Source organism: Haliaeetus albicilla, chromosome Z, assembly GCF_947461875.1.
Source record: "Haliaeetus albicilla chromosome Z, bHalAlb1.1, whole genome shotgun sequence".
NCBI lineage: Eukaryota > Metazoa > Chordata > Aves > Accipitriformes > Accipitridae > Haliaeetus > Haliaeetus albicilla.
In genome coordinates this window covers 26,188,937-26,211,580 of record NC_091516.1, presented here as the reverse complement: position 1 = coordinate 26,211,580, position 22,644 = coordinate 26,188,937, and the positions used below count along the sequence as shown (strand labels likewise).

General features: G+C 43.9%; 1 protein-coding gene across 2 annotated transcripts in view; it reads left to right on the top strand.

The window, feature by feature from the left end:
* Positions 1–9,347: 9,347 nt before the first annotated feature.
* The window catches only part of PCSK5 (proprotein convertase subtilisin/kexin type 5), a 264,696-nt gene continuing 251,399 nt past the window's right edge, over positions 9,348–22,644 (top strand). Inside the window, exon 1 of one of the 2 annotated variants that reach the window (XM_069775866.1) lies at positions 9,348–10,056. In XM_069775866.1, coding sequence (XP_069631967.1) covers positions 9,859–10,056 — 198 coding nt within the window. In that variant the 5' untranslated portion in view covers positions 9,348–9,858. The remainder of the gene's footprint in view (positions 10,057–22,644) is intronic. The other variant, XM_069775865.1, reaches the window with a different exon arrangement.

Genomic DNA, 22,644 nt, shown 5'->3' with positions numbered 1-22,644 from the left:
CCCACGGGCTGCAGTCCTTCAGGCAAAGACTGCTCCAGCGCAGGCTTTCCCATGGAGTCACGGCCATCTTGGGGGGCATTCCCCTGCTCCGGCATGGGCTTCTCTCTCCCCAGGCTGCAGGTGGGCCTCCGCTCCCCCGCTCCCCTCCGTGGGCTGGGGGACACAGCCTGCCATCTCACCATGGGCTGCAGGAGCATCAACCTCCTCCCCCCGCTCCTCCTCCCCTCCTTCCGCACTGACCTCAGTGTCTGCAGAGGGGTTTCCCTCACATTCCACTCCCCTCTCTGCTGCAGGTTTCTCCTTCTTAAATATGTTATCCCAAAGATGCTACCACCGTCACTGATGGGCTCGGCCTGGGCCAGAGGCGGGTCCAACTTGGAGCTGGGGAAGCTTCCAGCAGCTTCTCACAGGAGCCACCCCTGTAGTCCCTCCCCCACTATCAAAACCCTGCCAAACAAATCCAAAACAACTATAGATATACTTCTTACACTGTGAATATTGAAATTTAGGGCTATGACCTGCAGAACTGACAAAAACGAATCCTTTCTTGCATTTCAGCAAATAGTTGCATGGTAATGTACATACCTCTCACTGAGGAAACAATCCTTCAGAATACAAGAAGGTAAAAGCTTTCCAATGTGCAAACACCATCACATTCAGGGTGGCTCTCCATAGCTGCTCTTTTCTTTTTAATGATGATTTTGGCAGTGGTTTTTTGGAACTGCTACCTATCACAAATATGCATTCTGTACATTAAACAGGTCTCTGTATTATATTTATTTCATGGAATAATCTGCATTTTGCAGCATGAAGAAAACCAGTGTAAATACAATGGGCCACAGAGAAGTGTCAGACTTCTAACAGGTATCTTGGCAAATGTTCTCACCTGCTTTGTTTGCTCTGTAATTAAGCAGCTGCTGAAACAAAGGTTTAAAAATACAAATATTTGGCTCTGAATTATCCAACTGAGGAATCAACACAGAAGAGATGAAGGGGAAGACACAGAAGGGAAAAAAGAGTGGAGTGCTTATGAGTGCAGAAGAACTTGACGTAATTTAGAACCAGTGTTTTATATTTCTTCCAGAATGAGTGAAACTTTTGTGGGAGCAATCTAATTTCCTCATGAACTGTGGGAGTTTAATTTCCTAATGGCAGAGAAAGGTGGCAAAAACTGTCTTTTGCATCACTCACAATATAAATCCAAACCAAAATAACTTTCATTTTAAAAAACAGTTAAGCCCTCTAGAAAATGTACTTTATTGTCACTATCACATCATTTACAAAGCTGGGGCATTTAACAGCAAGGAAATGAATACATAAGGAGATCGTAAATCATGTATTACCCACATGGTAAAGTCACACAGTATTCTTATCAGTTACTAAAAAAATATCTATTTCAGCCTTAACGCTCACTAGGAGCTTAACTTTTCTAGCCTTATTTTGGTAATTAATTACTTGCTTTATTAATTCCTTCTTTCATTCCTTCCTTACCTTTTCTCCTACATCCTCTTTTACTCTTGTTATGTAACACCATACAACAAAATCAAAAGCCCATCTAAAAATGATCTGTAGATAAACAGTAAGAACTTAGCTAAACTTTAGACTCAGATGATGCTTTGTGGCTATAGATGTATTAATTTCACTTGTCAGTTATCATCACTCTCCAGACACTACACTTCAGACAAAAAATGCACAGGTGAGCACAACTGGACCCATAGGAGTCTTACATAAAATACAAGATTCCCAGAACTTTCTGGGAGAAATGAGTTGTCTGAATTAGCAAGTAGCTAAAGACATCCAGATCCCTCTTCTTCCCTCACAAGCTACTTCCTCCAGTGCTGGTTTACACATTGCTGTGCTGAAGACTCACCAGTGCTGTAACTTCTGGTTCAGTTACCTTTAATTACCACTGTAGGACTCTGTATTTTGAACATGGACTACCAGTTACGGAGCACTAGGCTATTAGCTATCAGGAAGATATGATACCTTAGCAAGGATCTCTCAGCAATGCTATACTAGATACACATCATCATGGTCATTATCATTCATGAAAACTTTCAGCTGTGATGTCCCTTGTTTTTCATGATAAACAGAGGTGAGCACAGAGAATAACATCCCGTGACTAGAACATACAGAATAGATGTCTTGGTGAGAATGAAGGGGAGAAATGATGGGATGGACAAAGAGGGAAGAGATAAATCTTTCCAGCAGCAGAAATATGATCAGAGAAGGAAAGGCAGACTGTAGAAAAGAAAAAAAACCCCAACAACCCAACACAAAACTCTGAAGAAAAGGATATGAAGGATAGAATTTGGGAAAGGAAAGATCTCTCATCAATGGATTACTTTGTCCTTTGTGCCAAAGCAAAGAACACCAGAGAGGCTCTGACAGAAACTGTCAGTGCACCTCTGCTCTTCAGGAGGTAGAGTGCAGGGGCATCTGCAGAGATGTGCATTTTCTCTGTCCATTGTAACAGAAACACCAGAATTGTCTACTTAACGAATTGACACAGCAAAATGAGTTTCTGAGGTGAGAAATCTGTCATTCCCTTGGAAAAAAAACCACTTTGCACTCACAGTATCTTTCTTTGTAGCTGGGCCATTCTTACTGTGTGTCCGTGTTTCTGCCCTCCATCTCCTTTCAGACTTAAAATCTGCCAGGATGTATCAGACATAGCTGAATATTTTTCCATTTTTGTTTAAAACTAATAAACAATGAATGGGGACTTCCATTTTTGCACTCTTGGCATTGGTTTAATTACTATTACAGCAGGCAAGAGGATATACAGTTCCACCAGTGGTCACACTACGCTTCTGTTTGGTAAATCCTTTGAGTTCCTTGCTATTCAGGAGCAAGAAAGTTTGCGAATGGTATCTTAGGAGAAAAGGATGTTCCACAGCTGTGATCTTGAACTCCCTGAAGAGAGAATTATTACAGAATTATAACAAAATTATTTCTTATTGGATCACAAACAAATAGAGGTTATATGTCCTAAAATAAACCTTCCCAACTTCTTCCTTGTCTGGAACACAGAGTGTTCAAAAACCTGTCATACTTCCTAAATGATAGTTGGTGTTCTTTCAGCCTCCTTCCCCTTTAATAAACTCACCACTAGCAGGTCATATCTTCTGTTAGACATAGGCTATAGTAAAGAAGCTCTTTTTCATTTCAAGGCCCAACAAATTGCACTAAACAAGTTCCATGCAAAGAAGTGGCGGACATATAATTCACAGGAGTTGTACTGGGAGCAGTGGAGAGCCCCACCTTAAAAAGGTTGCTCGAAAACTATTATTTCTACACATTATTCAGTGGAAAAGGTGCTCAGGTTCTCTTAAAGACTACAGACATGACTCCTACTTTTTCATACAACAAGAAGAGGGCAAAGAAGCTTAAGCATAATCACCCTATCATCATGAGGTTAGTTTCTTAGGCATGTACATGAGTATCATGACAAGGTAAGTCTCATGGAAGCCCCTGAAAAAAGATAAGGGAACAAGACTGAGAAGACAATCCCATGTCTAAAGAAGGTACGAAATGTGGCTGTAAAGCAGCAGCTGAATACCAGCTCTCCTAGTGAAGGGTCTGCAGTAGTCTCTAAGAGGTGGTTGGGCACAAATGGAACTAGCCCAACTAGAGCTGGTGAAATGAGGGTAGGCCATCCTGGAATATGAGGGATTACATTTTCTCTCTCCAGGTAAGGGCATTTAGCTAGTATTTTTTAATGATGTTTATAGTTTTAAAATTGAGTTGCATTCTCACTTGCCACTGGACCACTATTCTTAGCAAGAACATTATCTCAGCCATATGCTAACAACAACATATTGGCCTAAGAACAGAACAGTGAAATAAACAGTGATTTTGCATTTGATGGTGTCTATGATACTATAATAGGAAAGGAAAATCCTATAGCTACTTACAGTATAGCTGAGTCAGTCTTACAGAAAAGGGTAGCTATAATAATTCTGACTCAGGGGGCAATTGAGAAAAAGGTTAACTGGAATGTTAACTCGAGTGAACTTGGGTGAAAAAAACAACTTCTTCCACAAGGATGAATTCACTCAGATGAGTCATTTCAGATAAATGATTTTTCCACCATCATACTGAAGGGGCCTTTCCATACCTAAAGATAATTTCCATAGCTAAAATTCATAGCCAAACATTAGAAATGTCATTTTGATGCTTACTTTCTGCGTGTATTTGAGATTCTACAGTTGAAACTTTACAATCCAATGAGAAGCTGGAAAGGGAAAATGTGCAGTTGTTCTGAAAAAAACTCAGGATTTAGTGTCACAGAATGCTGGATCAGGCACTGAAGCCAGCTGAAAAAGATTCCTGCTTCCACCATGCTTCTTTTCTCTCCATGCCTTAGCCATTCATCCTAGCTATGCACTGTGGGTTGCCAGTAACATTAGTACAGCTACTTGCACTGTCAACTAGATCTCTGAAATAAAATTAAAAAAAAAAAAGGAAAAAAAAATAAAAAAAGAAAGATGTAAGTTACCATTATTTTAATGATACTGTTTAGATTTCAGCCCAATCAAAGAGATGCATCTGCACGAATGGGAAGGTGGCAAACAAGCATGCTGGTACAGGCATCAGTACAAGCAGTGGGAGACTCTTCAGATAGTTTTGCCACTAACGCTAGCATCTTTTCAAATTGTGCCTGCCTCTATGGTCAAAACTATAATGAGGTGGGAGCCAATCCTTCAAAAAAGACAATAAACACAATCAAAGAAGGAAAGGTAAGAGAAAGCACAGGGTGAACAGAATGGAAAAATATGCAGTGCAGCCTTATTCATAAAAACAAAATTAAATCCACATGGTAACTGAATGAGGCAGTATCAGTCCAATTATCAGTGATCAGGAAAAACTCAGACTCACACCTATTCCAAGGTCCAGACCCAAATTCTATTTCTTCACTACCAACAGACAGGAAATAAAAGATCCTGCCCTTTATTTCCTTACGTGAATCACTGAACTTCTGCCATTAAATTGCTCTGATGAAACCCAACGCTTGGGGTGGAGCACACCTTGGGCAGATGACTGCTCTGCCAAATATCCATCCCTATTTCTTTCTGTTCCTTTCTCCTGCCCCAGACTCTTTATCCCAGTTGAGTACTTTCACCCGCCCTGTTTCTTGTCTTCTCTACATTCAGGGCAGGAGGCTTTCCTCCTCTGCATTCCCAGAAGGCTCATTAAAGACTGCTATCAATTATCGTGCTCACTCTCACAGTGACCAACAAGAAGTGGGAACAGCAATTGCTGCATAAAAGTCATGCTTTGCTGTGGATTGTATACAGGGTTAGGGGTTAGGGGTACAGACCCTATAGTGTACACACTAGGAACAGTGAAAGGCATGCCCAGTGAGGATAAGCAATCTCGAGGTATTGGCTGCTGAATGCAAAAAAGTGTCTAATGTACAGGTGAAAACTGTCACCCAAAATTTGGACATACATAGGTGGCTTTTCATGAGTAGAGCGATATACTCAAAACAGGGATCACATCCTGCTTCAAAGCATAAGGAGGCAGGTATTTGCTAAGGAAAAAACTGTTGATATAATTGATCATGTGCAAAAACAGCGTTTTATTTAAAAAAAACCCAAACACATCTTTATTCTTTTCAAAGCAGTTCAAGTTAAAAGTAAATAAAATCAGAGGCAAGCCTGAAGCATGGAAACCTGCAGATCAAAGAACTGTGTACCAGCAAATTGGATCGTATGGTGGCTGGTGTCAAGTGACCTAGCTGCACGGTTTATAAAAAACAGTTTTCGTTGAAACTAAGGAAATCTGAATACTCCTTTGGATTCCAAAACTATCCATCTTTCTAACACAACCTCTAAATGACTCCCTGACACAACCTCCAGATGACTCCCTGACACAACCTCCATTCTTTGAAGATTTCTCTTCTCTTCCCTGAAGAGTATTCTTTCATCTACTATGCTCCAGACTCTCCCCCTCCAAAAGCTGATGAACATGTACTCTCAGTTCCTTCTGAAAACGTTCTCTTTTCCTGAAGGTCTTCAGGGGCCAGCACGTCTGCTTGCAGGACTTGTTCCTGGAGGAATTTGGGCTGCCACTTCCTTTATATATATGCCCTCTGTGGTTTCCTCCTTAATTATGACCCCAGGGTGCCTAACACATCTCTGGAGCACTGATGTGCGAAACTCACAAAGAAAAGTGCTGGAAAGTTGAAATGAAGCACAGCACAGTAGAGAGGCTGCCAGAGCTAGTGAGCCAGAGGGATTTTCAGGCTTGGAAAGGACTAGAAAGGAAAGAATAATTTCAGGACTAGGGAGGCAAAATAGCGAGAAGAGAGGCAATGAGATCAAACAGGAGGAAAGTGAGAACAGAGACTGAGGTCAGATCCTGGATCACAATCATTTGGAACTAACAATAGAGGAGGGATTCAGGGATTAGTATCAATAAATAAAGGACAGGACAGAGACACATGGAAACTTGCATTTTGAGCAGTCAGCCAGATATTGATTTTGATCATAGCAGAGGGGTACGAAGCGGGGGGGGGGGGGCACGGAAGAGATAAAAGGCACAGGTTGTGACAATAGTGATGAAATAGACAAATTTAGTGCCCTTGCTCAGAGGAGAAAAACTTTCCCCGAAGCATGGTGTGTACAGACATGCTATCTGGCCTCCAGTAGCGTACAGAAGCAACCTCTGCTACCAGCTACAAGCAGTCCACATAACAGCAGGTATGCTGAATAAAACTATACCACTGCTGACAGTCCCCTCAGAGGTGTCTCCACTCAGCTGGTGCCCAGTATACTTACTTCCTAGCTCTGTTGGAAAGGAACAGCTTAGAACATGGCATGGGTTAGGAGTTCAGGAGTTCTTGCGTGGTTAGTTTTTTTTTGGGGGGGCGGGAAGGGGCAAGGCAGGGCCGGGAAGTGCAGTCCCCCCTGAGAATATGGCTATGATGAGATATTCAGCAAAACTTTGCAGTTTGGGGTTCACACTGAAACGGGTTCAAATGCTCCACATTGTGACCAATGTCCACATGCTCCCACACTAGCTACAGTTGCCACCTGCCTCAGTGTCCGCAGCGAAGAAGACTCTATAATCATAATAAAAATGCTCCTGGGGACTATGTCCCTCCTTTTTCAGAGGCTGTTTTTAGGTAAAGCATAACTTTCACAACATTTTTGTTATGCTACGTGATGCAGTGCAGCGTTAGGAAAAGATACTTGGGGACAATGATGTACTTACCAAGTCTATCAATTCCTAGTGGCTTTGGTGCCTGTGTATAAAACACTTTGTTGTATAAGCCAAGTTGGAAGTAGATACATGGCAGCAGGGCTTTATTTTTTGCTTGTAGTTTGTGCCTTTTGTGCCAGAAAAACCCCTACCATCCATAGCAGGAAATAAGGTAGTGAAAACAACAGTAACATTCACTGAGAAAAGATCAGAAAATAGATTTTTAAATTTATCCTCTTCAGAAAAACAAACTGAGACTGCACAAGGTTCAGATTTTGTGACCCATTGATTGTTATGTACTTCAGTAAGGCGGCCATTCACATTTAAACATACTTGAAGCACTCCAGATATAGGAAGAGAATTGACTTGTATAATAACCATTGAACCAATCAATAAGGAGGGCTAATTGCTAGAGAAGATTTAATGTCATATTCAATGAATGTATATTTATGAATATTAGATGCAAGATGTAACCGTCTGGGCCTAACACTGCGCTGCTGAATCCGATGAGAGTGTTAATTGTGGTTTTAGTAGACGAATGGTTTGCTAAACAGTGAGCCATCATCTGTGAAATCCCAGGGAAGGTGAGCCACGTCGAGGTCTTAAATCTACAAACAAAAGCAAACAGTATGTTGTAATACACTGGGCAAATGATAATGCAAACCAAAGGAAAAAATACTAACAGGGGAAAGCTAATCACTGGCAAATAAATTTTTGGAGACATAGAACAAACAGGGAGGTAAAGAATGAACTTCCCCCTTTTCTCCCCTTTAAAAACAATCAGAGGATGTGGGAAGACTTTCACCGTTAATATAATACTGATGTTTAAATGAAGAATGAATGAATTTAAGGCAGAGATAGTTTAAGGTGGAACATGTAGTTTTGGCTGTCTGCATTGTCCTATTTCTACTTTATTAGGGAAACAGTGGTTTCAAAGGTAGGAGCACAGGTTTTAGGGGAGGCGAGAGGAACTCCATCTCACTGTATGACTTTCTGTAAAGCATTTAACTTCTCATACTTCACGTCCCTGGAGAAAAAGAATGGCTGCCTGACTTTGTAGGACACCTTAGGTTCCTCTGAGAAAAAAACCCACATCTTTTAAATTAGTACATGAGAGTAGTACTTCTCATGTTCACATTCCTTCACAACCTGTAATGGATCCTCACAGCAGGTCGGCAGGACTGAATTTTATTGACACTTATTCTAAATTTCAAATAAAAGGGAGTACATCTACAGGTTGCCCAAGCCATTGTGGTGGCTCTAAAGGTTTAGACCGGTGAGTAACAGTTTGGTCTTGGCTGGACATCGAGTTCTCGCCCACCCCACTCAGGCACCTCCAGTCGCTGGTGGCCTTTGGGCCAGGACACGACCAGCCGCATCTTTCCTGGGGCTCCCGTGTGCTCCGCTGCCGGAAGCGCATCCCAGCAAGGTGGTGGCAGCTGTCGGCCACGCTGCGCGGGGACGGGGACGGGGACAAGGGAGCAGCAGGCAGGCCGTGCTCCTCACCCCGACCGCCGCCTCTCCGCTGAAGCGCCAGCCGCCAGCTCTTCTCTCCGAACGCGGTGACCACGAACGGGCTCTGGAGGACAGCTCAGCGCCAAAAGACACCGAGCAACCTTCGTGAAGCAGCTGCCAGCAGACGCCCGCCAGGCACAGCCCCTGACTGCCGCTGAGGCAGCTTTGGAGCTCTTCTTGTCCCGCCGGGCACCCCGGCCCGCTCCCCCGGGGCCGGCGGGGCGGGCCTGGCCGAGCGGGGCCGGCGGGGCTCTCCCACGGCCCCTCCTCGCCCCCGGCACCCCGCGGGGGCAGGGCTGGGGGGGGGGGTCGCCGCCGGTGCCGGGCACGAGGCCTTGCCGCAGGCCTCGCACCTCGCCGCGGCTCCCGCAGCCCCGCCGGCGGCGCGGCGGCCTCCCAGCCCGGCGGGGCCGAGGGGGCAGCCCTCGGGGGCGGCGGCGCCCGGGGCCGGCGGTAGCAGCGGGCCCGGGAGCGCGGGGGGCGGCGCGGCTGCCATTTCCCCTGGCCCTCGGCGCTGCCGGGCGGGAGCAAGGGCGGGCGGAGGAGGAGGCGGAGGAGGAGGCGGAGGAGGAGGCGGAGGAGGGAGGGGAGAGGGAGGCGGCCGAGCCGGAGTGAACTGAGGCGCTCAGCTGCCAACACTCACACACCGCCTGCCGCCGCAGCCGAGCTGCTCCCGGACCCCGGGCAGAAGGGAGAGAGTGAAGGCGAGGAAAAGCCAGACGCGGGAGAGGAGGCAGAAGATCGCTGGCAGGGGGAAGGAAGTCAGAGAGCAGGGAAGCGCGGAGAGAGGGAGAAGGAGCCCTCCTCCCCGCGGAGGGACGACTTCCCATGTAGCTGGGGTCAGAGGGAGAAGCTGGCGCTCAGAAACTGTGAGAGAAGCTTTCCAAGCAAGTTACTTAATCCCCGAAGAGCGGCGGGAGGAGGGGACAGCAGTAATCACCGATCATAACCATTATTCCCAACCCCTCATCATTTAACCTCCGGGCGGTTCAATGCACTACTCCAAGCTCTTCCTAGTTTCCTCCTCGGGGTAACTTCGGAGGACGCGCCGCCGGTGCCGCCCGGAGGTGAGGAGAAGAGCCTCGGAAGAAGGAAGGAGAAGTTTTGTGGGGGTTGTGTGCGGAGGAGGAGAAGATGGGCTGGAAGCGCCGCTGCTGCTGGGGAGGCGGAGGCGGCGGGGACCTTCTCTGCCGGCTCACCCTGGTGCTGGGGTTCCTGCTGCCCGCCTGCAGGACGCGCCTGTACACCAACCACTGGGCTGTGCGGATAACTGGGGGGCTCCCGGAGGCCAACAGGATAGCTAGCAAATATGGATACGTCAATATAGGACAGGTAACCCTCCTTACAACTACTTCCGAGCGGGCGCCGGAGGCGCGGCCGGCAGGCGGGCGGGCAGGGTCCGCTGCCGCCGCCGCCCTGCGTCGCCGGGGCAGGGGCAAGGGCAAGGGCAAGGGACGGGCGACTCGGCGGCCGCCGCACGACCCCAGCTCCGCCGCGGGCCCCGCCGCAGCGGCGGCGGCGGCGGCGGGGCGGCCTGCGAAGCCCCCCGCCGCCCCGGCCTCCCGCCGCGGGCCGGCGGAGGTGATGCGCAGGGGCAGGTACGCCGGAGCCGCGCCGGAGGGGCCGGGGCCGGGGCCGGGGCCGGGGCCGCTCCCGCGGCCGCAGCGCCCCTTCCGCAGCCAGGTGCGGAGCGGGGCGCGCACTGCGGAGCCGCCCGCGGGCCGGAGGGGGGGGGGGGGGGCGGGGGACCCGGCCGGGGCGCTGCCTCCGCGGCGGCTGAACTTTGCGCTCCGCGCCGGGCACCCTCTTGCCCCCCCTTGCAAAGGAAAAAAAAAAAAACAAAACAAACGCCAATACCGGAGCAGCTCGTCCTGCCGCGAGCGCCCGTCTCCCCGGCAGCCAGGACGTGGCAGCTGCGGCCGCCGGCCTGCCGCGGGGGGCGACCCGACCCCCCTTCTGGCGGGGCGTGCGGAAGGAAAAGGTGACAGGGGTGGCCCCGGTGCCCCGGGGCGGCTACCGGGCGTGCGGCGGCCGCCGGGGTCCCGCGGGGAAGGGCAGCGCGCCCGAGGAACGCCGGGGCCACCGCCGGGCTGCCCAGGGCGGGAGCCGGCCCGCCCGCTGCTGCGGCCCGCGCTGCTGTCCCACAGCCCACCCGCTTTCCGCCGGCTTTGCGGTGGAACGAGGGGAGAGAAGAAGTCGGCTCTCGGATGCCGGCGCTGTAGGCAGAGCTTCCCCGGCCCGCGCCCGGCCGGTTGGGCAGCACCTGGGCTCTGCGGAGCTCGCAGATGTTCCGCTAGAGAACACCTGAACTGGCTAGATCCAGAGATCAACCCGTGCGAAAATCCTTGGATCCAGCCAGGTCCAGGAACTGCAAGTGAGGAAACCCCTGGTTCTCGCTGGATCGCATCACGCTGAAAAATCCCCCCCTGCTACAGCTAGGCACAGGTGCTGTTCAGAATGTCCTAGGATCACTTTTTCTGACAGAGTTTGTGCCCAGTATCCTAGGATTTCCTGACAGTTGTCCTCAAAACATGAGTAGCGAGGTGAGTGCCTAGAAAATAAACAATTCCATTGCACGCTCCAGTGCGAACATCCAAGCACAGTCTTTCTAGACAATAGTTTACACTACATGAACTGAAAGTTTAGAAATGAGCATTTACAGGTACAGAAGGCTTCATCTTATGAGACTCACAAAAACGCAGCTGCATTTACACAACAGGCCTTTTACATCAACTGGATCGAAGTGAGACCCAATTGCTGTTTGTGTTGTAGAATGAGTTCCCATGTACTGCATCATTGACTCAAAAGTTTGAAGCACGCATCTCAACCCTTCCCAGTCATTGCAAGCCTGAATAAGACAGCTGTGCAGGCTATGAAGATACATAATTTACATAAGAAAAACTGGAAAATGACACTGAGATAGCACAAAATGTGGTGTGTAAAGCTGCAGTTACTTAGAAAAACTGAGTACCAACTTCCCTGTTGGAGCACTTGGGCAGGTAGGCAATATTATTCCCAGCTGGAGGCACAAAAATTCAGGAGGAAGCTTTCATGTCAAAATTGAACTCCCACCTTGAAACTGCCATTTAGGAATCCAAGTGCAAATTTTTTTGCATTGACGTCTTTCTTTTTTGTCTTACACACATTTTTTGCTCAAGGTGTTTCTCTATATTCCTATCTGGGCCCTTATAGTGCCGAAATAAGCAACAGTTAGTCGGTTGGAGGATGCGCTTCTTCCCCTTTTGTCAGGCCAGCTGGCTAACTCAGGGCCTGCTTTTTTTATATCTTGAACATCCAAACCTCATGTTGAATTAAGGAAGAAATGTAGTAAGCCACTATTGCTTCTTATGTGTCAGTGAAAGTGCCATGTATACACCTATGAGATATTAATAATGGATACATTATTGATCAGGTATACAGGTGGCAATGAGAGAAAATAGAGACTATAAATAATGAAAAACTGGAAAATACATTAATGGGTATGTAGATGAAAAGAGAGCTTATGTGAAGGGAGCCAATACTGTGACTTAGTTATGCAGATAGGGACAGTGCAAATAGAAGATGAATATAGGAATGTTAAATGATGGATGCATGAGAAATAAAACTTCAGTAATAATATTAACTAGACTGATGGGTGATTCCTCATCTTCTGACTGTAACCAGCCTTTAAGGACAAGAAGCAGCCAGTGGGCATATGTGAAGAAATTCCAGAAAGCTTCCTGTATGTATTTTGATTTGGAGTAACTGGGTGCTAGTTGTCATTGTGCTGTGCCAACATAGAGCTCAACACTCTACCATTATAGTTATGTGCCCTAAGAAGTGTCATGCGTCTGCACAAAGTCTTACACAGAGTTTTCTTTCATGGGTATCTTTTCACGATGGCCAGTGTTAAGTTTCGGATTATTTCATGCAAAATCATCTCCAAATTATATTTCTGTGATGGCATGTTAGCTAGTATCTTGGTGGTCAGTCTAGTGTCTGTTTGTTTATTCTCAGCTAGTGCTTATACAACTTTCATCAGACTGACCTGGTTGCTAGATAGAATTTATAATTTGAGAATTCAGAGTTCATAAAATAATCCAAATATCTGTGGTCTGACCATACGTAGTTTAACATGTAAATATATGATTCAAAGCCTGTGTAAAAATAATTCTATAACTCTGTTTCTTAAAAATGCAAAAAAATGTGCATTGTTTTCTGTGAAGCTTATCGGTCCCTCTTTTTAGACTGTATCACTTGATAAAGCTGGGTAAAGGCAGTAAGGTATTAACTTTTAGAGAAAGGAAGTCAGGAATGGTCTTGGACTGATGAGTTAGATTTGCCTGTAACAGGCTTTTTTGCATAGATTTGGAAAAGCAGGAAGATATTTGACACAGAACAGGAAGTGCAAAAGGATATGAGAATGGGGCAAGAATCTACTGGTTTTTATTGAGAGACAATTGCAAGCAATTTAAAAATCTGTATTTGGTATGAGATGTTGAAAGACATTCTCTTAGCTGAATACGCTATGAAAACACTGAAAGAGATAACCAGTAAGCAGAATTCTCTGTTAGAGGCAGGACTTCACATGCTTAATGTCTCTATATTGTAGCAGCTATGGCCAGGCAATTAAGCTTTGGTTTTGCAGATAATATCTCTTCTAGGTAAGCTGAAATATTATAATTGAAGTTGCAAGTGTCAGTAAGAGCTAAGCTGTTTACTTCTGCTTGAAGAAGGTGATTACAAATGTCATAAAAATGCAAATCCAAAAATCATCTGAAATAGATTTAAAAAACCTAGTGTAATGCATTAAGCATAATGGTTTTGGTTAAATTAAAATTGTGAGCTCACCTCTAAGAAGAAAGAGCAAAAAACTAAATCCAAATCCCACTATGGCTGGCCCAAAGAACTGACTCAGTACAAATGACCCAGAAAAATAATGGAATTAAAATATTCAAGATAAGAGGTGGTGAAACTGTGTATAAAAGATGAAAGTCAAGTAGGTGCAGTTGCAAAGTTGCAAACCAGGATTATTCTGACAACAGTTAATTGCATAATTAGAGGTGAAGGGAGTAGTGGAAAACAGAAGGGTTCTGAAGGTCTTATTCTTACCAGCCACCCTGTTAATTTTGCATGAGTGGAGATGCAGGGTGCTATGGAAGAGAGAGAGTTTAGGGTAGTTTAGGAGTAAAACAGTCAAGAGTAGGCAATATTTGGGTTGTGTTTGTGGAAAAATGGTATTGAAAGGTACCTTAAGTTGATCAGTAGACACAAGACAGTAGACCCAGGAAGGCTGTGAATCATAAACATTGGACAACATCCCTTCTCCCAGTTTTTGTTATTTGGTGCATTCCTGGTAACAGGCGGAATTTAGCTTTTCCTTTTTTTGGTGCTCGTGTGATTTGGAGAATATCCAGTTGAGTCTTGAAATACCTCTTAAGTCGATTTCCATTGCCACTTTGATGACAGGAAAGCTACAAAGCCTACCTGAATGACTGGACGAGTCAGTCAGAAATAGATGGCAGAAAGGGATGTTAAAAGAGGCCATGAGATCACCCGCTGGTGAGCTGTTGAGAACTCCTGCAACTCACAGCTTCTGGTAAACTCCTGTTGCTCTGCTCTCAAACTTCTTCTGTGGCTTCCATCTCTTGTTACAGAAATTTGAAGCTTTAGCTTCTTTGCTTATTGAAAAGAGGAGTTTTCCATTAATTTTTAGGGGACACAGCACAACAAAGAAAGAATCCTGTTTTACTCTGTGTTTTTCCAGGCTACATGTTCTGGTTCTTGTTTCCTACAAATTGCTCCAATGTACTGCTCATTTATCCTGTATTTCCTTACCATTACCGATGTGAAGTTGACAGTAGACATAGAAGCTTGTTCTTCAAAGATATTTGAATTCTTGCAGTGAATCTAGTGCCATTGTCATTAATTTTCTTCATCTATGGCTTGGAAAAGCATAGAGCAGCAACTTAGACCTATCGTTGTATCAACTGTTGCTCAGTTTCTGCTGGAAAACTCTTTTCCCCACAGGACTGAACAAAGGTTATGTATCACAAAAACAGAGGCAGCAGATCCCCTTACTGACTGACACAAGTGGGCAGGATATCCTTTGGAAAGTCAGTGATTTTGATTGCTGCAGTTAGTGCCACCAGTTTGGAGCTTCTGATTTGGACAGTAGGGCCCACTTGAGCTGACACTCAAATTAACAGGCCTTCATCTAAGGCTGTTAAAGTCCTGTCCCATAACTTTAGGCTTGAATACTTGGTTACTGGTAATGTAATTTCTGTGACATAACCACAGCTGCATTAAAGACAAGGGAGGAAACACAGTGAAGCATCACTATAAACTACAAAAGAATCTGCCCAAGGTCTGTGTTTCACTGGGCTTTAAAACAGCACAAACATGTAATATCAGGACATAAATGAATAGAGTTGACTTTTTTTTTTTTCCTTTTCCCACGTATTGCAGGGGTTGCTGGCCTACCCTTGAAGTGCAATTAGTAGTTTCTCTAGTGAGTAAATCCTTGTCTCATGTTAAAAAAATTGCCTCTATTCTTTTTGCATGGGTCTTTTAAGAAAGTGGTCTGGACTAGCAAGCCCTCTGGGACTTTGATAAGGTAGTATAATGCAAAACAGCCAAGGAGTTGTTCTAAGTTACATGCTGGATGGAGCAATTTGGAGTATAATGCATCCCCCAGCAGCTCCTTGCTGACATATTTTGCCCTTCTGTCTTGCAGTGTCTGCACTAAGCAGACCTTTCTCTTAGAGCAAAGTATGTGTCACTGACTTTTGGGAAAGTTTCTTTTGCTGTTCGCAGCTGCTGAGGGTTAAACATATAGTCTGTGTAGCATTTTGTACAATTGGCATAAATATTATGACTGTGTTGACAGCGTGGTGATTCCTTATTATACAGTGAAAGAAGGAAGCTTTATTTTGATACAGCCATGAAAATTAAGGTATACTGATATGTCATCTTGATTCCCATTAATTTCCTCATTTCTTGTAAACACAGCTTCTCACTGGATATAAATTTGTGGTTTGCTGCTAAAAGAACCAGCTTATAGAGGCATGACTTGTGAAGCATCTGAGAAGCTGGGAATGCTGCTCTAGGCTCCAGTGCTGAAAGCTTTTGTGCTCTTGAGCTATTGACTTAAGCTTTTTCCCCTCACTTCTTCATTTATATAGATAAAAGAGGAGGAGCTCCAGTAACTGACTGGGCACATGCATTTATTTGAATTTGAAATGCGTGGGCTTCAAAATAAGGAATGTTTTCTAGGCTTGTGCTCTTCTAGAAAGTAGTGCCTCATGAGTTGCAGGTTGCTGTCATCAGGTGCCAGGAGTTTCTCATTCAGGCAGAGGACTTTCTTTGAAGGTGCAGAAGAGCAGGAGAAACAAACAGCTAATACCCCAAAGGTGATGAAAGAATGGAAGAGATGAAGATATCTTATCTGTGGCTCCAACAAGGGAGAGAAATGCTGCATTAGTTAGCACAGGAGTAAACTTTAGATCCTTCTAATTCCTTTTTCTTTCTTAATTCTAGGCAGGGCTTGAGGATGGGTCAGCACTTTTGAAGATCACATCTTTCCTCTCCTAATCGTATTCTTCAAATAATTCTTCTTTTCTGATCTCTTCCAGGGTCTAGTGGCCTAATTCCCACCCTTGGCAAGTGACAGACTACCCTTTCCCTCCAATTTGCTTCATGCAAGGAACACACAGTGTTTGCCAAAAGACACCTAAGTGTGCTAAGCTTGAGGTGTGGCCTAGGAGTCACTGTTAGATACACAGATGTGGTTTTTTAGATAATGTAAATGCTGATGTGATTTGCCGAAAGGTTTGGTTGGTTGGTTGGTTTTTTTTTTTAATTGGGAGTTTATAGATTTAAAACCAGCAAATCACACAAAGAGTTAATAAATGTTAGTTAATTTCAAACCTGAGGTCCCATTGATGGCGGTGAGAAGGTGGTGTGTAACAACATCAATTGGTCAGAAAGAATGGGAGAAATGGCTGGTTTCCATTTTCCAAATCTATTCCTGATGGGAGGCAAAAGAAAATTTTGCAAACTAAGTAGCTGAAATTGGAAAACTAGAAAAAAAGCATTTAGTTAAGAGAAAAGGGAGCTTATTTTAAGATAAAGAGCCTGAAGTAAGGTTGTTGTCTTCAGTAAAGGAAGGAGTTTGCTACCATAATCTTCACCATCTTACCTGGATCACTCAGAAAAGCAGGATGGTAGGCCTCTGTGTGCAAAGATGTTCAGCTACCCCAGAATAATAATATAGACAGTTAATAGAACAGACATGCCGCTTAAGAGCCTGTGTGGTCACAGCATTGAAACAGAGTATACTCTTACTAAAATTTAATACCTGGGATTAGTTTAATGAAGTCCTGAGTATTAAAGATGCAAGTACCAGACTATGGTACTAAAACAATCAAAGCTAGGTGTACTCTAAGCTGTATGCACATGTAGATGTAGTGGGGTTACAAAGATAGACCAAGGAAAATTGAATTTTCTCTTATTCATGTCAGAAAAAAGTACATTTAGGGACTGGTAGAGAATAACCACCAGATAGAAAGATCTTTTGAAAATGTAAGCACTGAAACAACATTCTTGCAAATGCTCACATGCCACAAAAACAGAAAACCAGCACATAGTGGAGAATACAAAGGGTATGCCATGGCTAATTACTTCATACTTAGCAGTAGTTCTCTTGTCTGTGTGGTTAAAAGCGAGAGGGAGGAGGGAGAGAGAGCAGAGCTTACGACTACTAAATGTGAGCTTTCATTAGGAGATGGATGAAGAAAAGGTTGTGCCAAATGGGTTCTGGTGATAGAGGCAATCTAATAGTCTTTGTATGTTGTTACAAAATGAGGGAAGATGAGAATCTTGTTTAACAGCATAGTAGTCAAGCTACAAATTATGTGATGATTTTTTGTTTAAAGCCCTTAGGGAGACACACACTAAATTATACTTTTAAGAATAACAGTTAGTTGCAAGTCCAACTTACAAATGGCAATGTTTGTGGGAACTGCCCGTCTCAAACAAAATACATAAAGTGGACCAGGCCAGACTGAAATGGAAGAACCAGAAGAAATCTGTAAAACATACTGAGGTAAATCAGTAGTGCATCATACCTTTGGTGTGACAGTGGTCATGTGTGGTATGACATGACCTCTCGCTGACAATAGATGACAGTTGTAGAAGTGAAGGGCAGGGGGCACATCTCTACAGATCAGTTTGTCCAACACAGTGCCCTTGAGGAGGATCAGCTATGCCCACATCTTTCCTGGCAGATACTTAACCAGTTTTCGAAGGTCTTCAGTAAGGAAGCTCCACAACGCCAGGCTCTAGTTGCTCATTATTGTCTTTGCCCCGGTGAAGCCTCAACTCCATCTCTCTTTCTGCAGTTCAAAGCCTGCATTTCTTGTTTCTCTATGAACATAAAGAGTAACAACATCAGAAAAGTTGTATAGTTCTGCTCTTCCTGCCACCCACCTTTATCTTCTTTCATCCAAGCCCAGTCCTTTCCTTTGTTTCATATAGGTCAGGCTTTCACTGATCAGTCTTCCTGTTTGACTCTGGTCTTTCGAAGTGAGCTTCTTGAGCAAGGAGCTGCTAGAGCATTACAGCTGAGTACAGCATAAGGATTCCTTCAGCTGTGTTCAGGACAGCCCTCCTATTATGTTGCCCATTATGGTGTTTGTCTATCCTGTAGCCATTTGACCTTGTTGACTTAGTTCAGCTTGTGATCTGCTATGGTTCACAGATTGCTTCTGCCAAATTCCTAGCCCATTGTTCTCCAGCCTGAATTTGTCCTGTGGTTTATTATTGATTAGGTGTAGTACTTTGCATATGTCTTTGCTGAATCTTGCCCTGTTTTTCCAGACCTCGTTTTACAGTTTCAGTTTGTTTTGAATTCTGTTCCTGCACCTCAATGTGCTTGCAGATCCTCTCTGCTTCTTCATGTATGTTATGTTTAATAGGTGTCTTTCCTATGCCAATATTCAAATCACTAGTTGAAATGTTGACCAAAACAGTTTCTAGAGGAGCTCTGCCAGGTAGTCATTTGCTGCCCTGCTGTAATAAATAGATTTATCAATGTTACTTACATAGTCTTGACCTACTGTTCCATAGTTTAATTTTGTGCCCTACTTCAGGAATTTGAAGGGGACTGTAATCAAGTAGTATTTGAAGATAGGTACAGTTTTTAATTTGCAAAGCATCAGCTCAAAATAAATATAAAAATTGCAAGGATATTGGATTGGACTAGATCATCAGTGATTGCTATAGTATACCTTAAGGTGTTCATAAATGGATTTCACCCCCCCTTTTAAACAAGTCTAAAACTAACCAGTTTTAAAAGTGGTTTTGGTACTTGTCCTCAGTCTGGAAAGCTTTTTTTTTTTTTTTTTGTGTGTGTGTGTGTGGTGGCTTCCAACTTACAGACTGAATTTAGTCATGGCCACTATATATCTGTTCTTGTGCTTAAGTGGCTCGTCTGTTTCTCCAGCACATTTGAAGGGGAAACCAGCCTTCACTTTTGCTTTTGTTTCCTGCTAGAAGATAGGCTTCCCAGTCCTATGACCATCCCAGTTGCTGTGTTTTGATTGGCATCTGTTTGCCTTGACCGGAAAAGATGGCCAGCTTGTATACAACCTCATTACTGCTTTGTACAATGTCATAAATAATTCTCTAGACTTTGTCAGGCAAGGTATTTCCAGTATCATATTTGCATGTTTTGCAGTTGTGTTCTGTGGTTCTGTGATTGACCAGCATATCTTTCTCTTCCTCTCCAAATGATGAATTGTAAAATCAAAAAGTGGGGAGATACATATGTCAGCCGTGGATGTGAATAAATCGTATAGTCCCTAGTGAGGAACTGTGGTGCTCTTTGTCACCTGCCAAACACAGGAAAAAGTATGATCAAACATAATTTTGCTTGCCAGAGATATATAGCTTAAGACAGTAAGTGATTATGTGGCAACATACTTGACCCAATTTGATTGATATTTGCAGAATGAAAAACTCTTCGGAATGAAACGTTGGCAAGTCCAGAAGAGTATCAGAGCTACACCGTGAAATCCTGCCAGAATAGCTTGTTGTGGAAATTCTTGTGGATTACATGATAGTGTATGATGGAGATGAGATTGTAAAAGGCATGTTAGCCAGGCATGATCATGGATTATATAGTTCTAAACAAACTAGGAAAGAAAAAAATTCTAAGCACAGATTTCCATATAGAAGGAATCTGCTCCCAGGGAGACAGCCAGCTTTTAAATGAGGGATAGCCGTCCATGAGGGGCCACTTTTGTCAAGTTTCATTTTTTCTCCCTTTTTTTTTTTCTCTAGAGACGTTTTAGTGTCAGCAGGGAATAGGCCAAACTGAAGTTACAGAGATGTTACAGGTCACAGTTAAAACCTTTGCTACATGCTCTTATCATTCTTGTTCAAACTGTAATAAAACCACAGGATTTTGTGCAGGAGTGCTTAGTGGGCAATGAAAGTGTTACTGAGTAGTGCTGTGTGGCTGAAATTCAAGCCTAGAATTGGATAATGTTTCCATTTTTAAATATTTAGCTTAATCAATGGTAGCATGTAGTCTCCCTTCTGACATCTAGGGCATAGGGAAGTAGTTCCTATAACATTTTTGTTCATGTGAACAGCCTTTATTCAAATAGACCTGTAAGGATGCAAGGCCATTCTGGGTCAGCTAGAAGATCCACTTAACCTGCCTGGCTATGGCAGTGGTGTTAAGTTGCTGTCTGTGGGAGAGAATGAACAAAACAAGCATCTGATGCTTATCCCTAACACTCCTGTCAGCTGTTTTCAGCTCAGGAGATTGCCTGAGCTGGATATGGTTTCTACATACTTAGAAATTCTTGATGGTTTTTTTGTCCAGATGCTTGTCCAATCTTTCAAATAAAAGTAAACTTTCAGCATCCACAATGTTCTTTGGCAAGGATTTTAAAAGTTTGCTACTTCACTGCATGAACGACCACCTCTCTTTTGCTTATTGCTACTAGCTTCACTTGATGACTGATGAAAGTCAATCTCTGTCCACTCTTATGCCATACGTGATTTTTTTAGATTTCTAGTATTTTGCCATAAATTGTGTCATATCTAGACTGAAGAGGCTTAGCTTACTTAGCTATTCCCCATACAGAGGGTGTATGATATCTTTGTCTATCCTTCTTCTCCCACTTGGAAATTTTTCAGCTCTGCTATGTCTTTTTTTAATAGAGGGGGCTAGAACTGCACACAGTACTTAAAGTGTGGCAAAACCTTGGATTATTCCTATGGTGCCATGTTCTCTGCTTTATTCTCCGTACTTTTATTGATCATATCTAGTATGTCATTTGCTGTTGGAACTTCTACCAAGCCGAGTTTCCATGGATTAGTCTGCCATAGCCCTGAGATCATCACTTCTCAGTAGTACTGGGCAGCTCAGAAGAGTTCATTTTAGTGTGAGGTTAGGTCTGTAGATCAGTTCATCTACATTTGTTGGCACTGGATTTCATTTGCCATTTTATTGTTATCACTCGGTTTTGCAGGGTCCTTCTGCAGCTCACACATAGTCAGCCGTAGTCTTTACATCTGTGATTGTTAACAACAGGTGACATCTACACCACATTGCTCACTCCCCTTTCCATGTAACTTTTTTTTTATGAAATAGTGTGGGTCCTAGAAGAGGTTCTACCATGAACCTCAGCAGAACTCCAGCAGGGACCTCCACCTATTGCAAGAAGCTAATTGCTTTTTATTAAATGAATAACTAATTACTCTTAAGCTTTATTTTCAGTCTTTTGACTGATTGCTTGTTTCTGCAAAGACCTTATGCCATGGATTCTTAAATTCTTAAAAGCTGTTGGTGAAGGACATTGTTAAAAGCCTTTTGGAAATCCAACAAGAGTCTATCTATCTACCCATCTTTATATGCTTGACCTCTTCAAAGAACACTAATGAATTTGTAAGGCAGAATTTTACCCTGTTTAACTGTTTCTATAGTGGTCATTATTTATCCAAATGTTCATTAATTATGTTATTTCTTAGTTTCTACCCATTTGCCTGGTAGTGACTTGCAAGTCCATAGCGCTTCAGATCTCCTTTTAAAAATTGACATCACATTTGCCATGAAGCTGTCCTGAAATGTGAAAACTGTTTTTTAAGTAACAGATTTCATGCCACTGCTCCTATTGCTTTCAATTACTTTAATTTACTGAGTGTTTTTATTCAGGTATTTCATCCATATTCCTTCCACACTCTGGATTGCAGCATATTTGTACTTCAAGTATCATATCTCTAGTAACCCATCTGAGCTGAACTGAAGCAAACAAATCAATCAAATTCTAAACTTCGAAAAAAAAGTTGATGCTTTGTGGGTATGCTGGGCTCTAGTGAGCCAATCATGAATGAACAGCAATGGCAGGGCTTTAAGCTCAGGAAGTTCCTCTGCCCCTCTTGGAAATGAGTAGCACTGCTTCCCTGCAGGAATGGACTGCAGAATAAGCTCTGTTTCCTCTTGAACAACCAAGCCCCATCCTGCATAAGGAGCAGTAGTTTTACCAGTTGGGAGTAGAGCCAATGCAGATACCTGAACAGTGTCTTACAGCTCAGATTAGCGTTTTCTGCTTTTAAAGAAAACCACTTCTCTCACTGGACCTCAAAGAGAGTCTCTGAAATTTAGCTCAGCAAAGTATTCAGTTGCAGTTTGTAAAGGCTTCAATAACTTTTTAGTATGAATATTAGAAATGCATTTGCAGGTACCCCAGTTGTATCAGAAAGTCTGACAGACCAGGTGTGTCCCATCACCACCACACAACAAGAGCTCCAGCTCTAACTAGCATGACAGTATTAACTATGATACTGTTTTCAGTTTTCCTCTTGAAAGATTCCCTTTTGCTCCATTGTAAGCCAAATCATTCCCCTTCCTTGGGTCAAAAGCGCAAC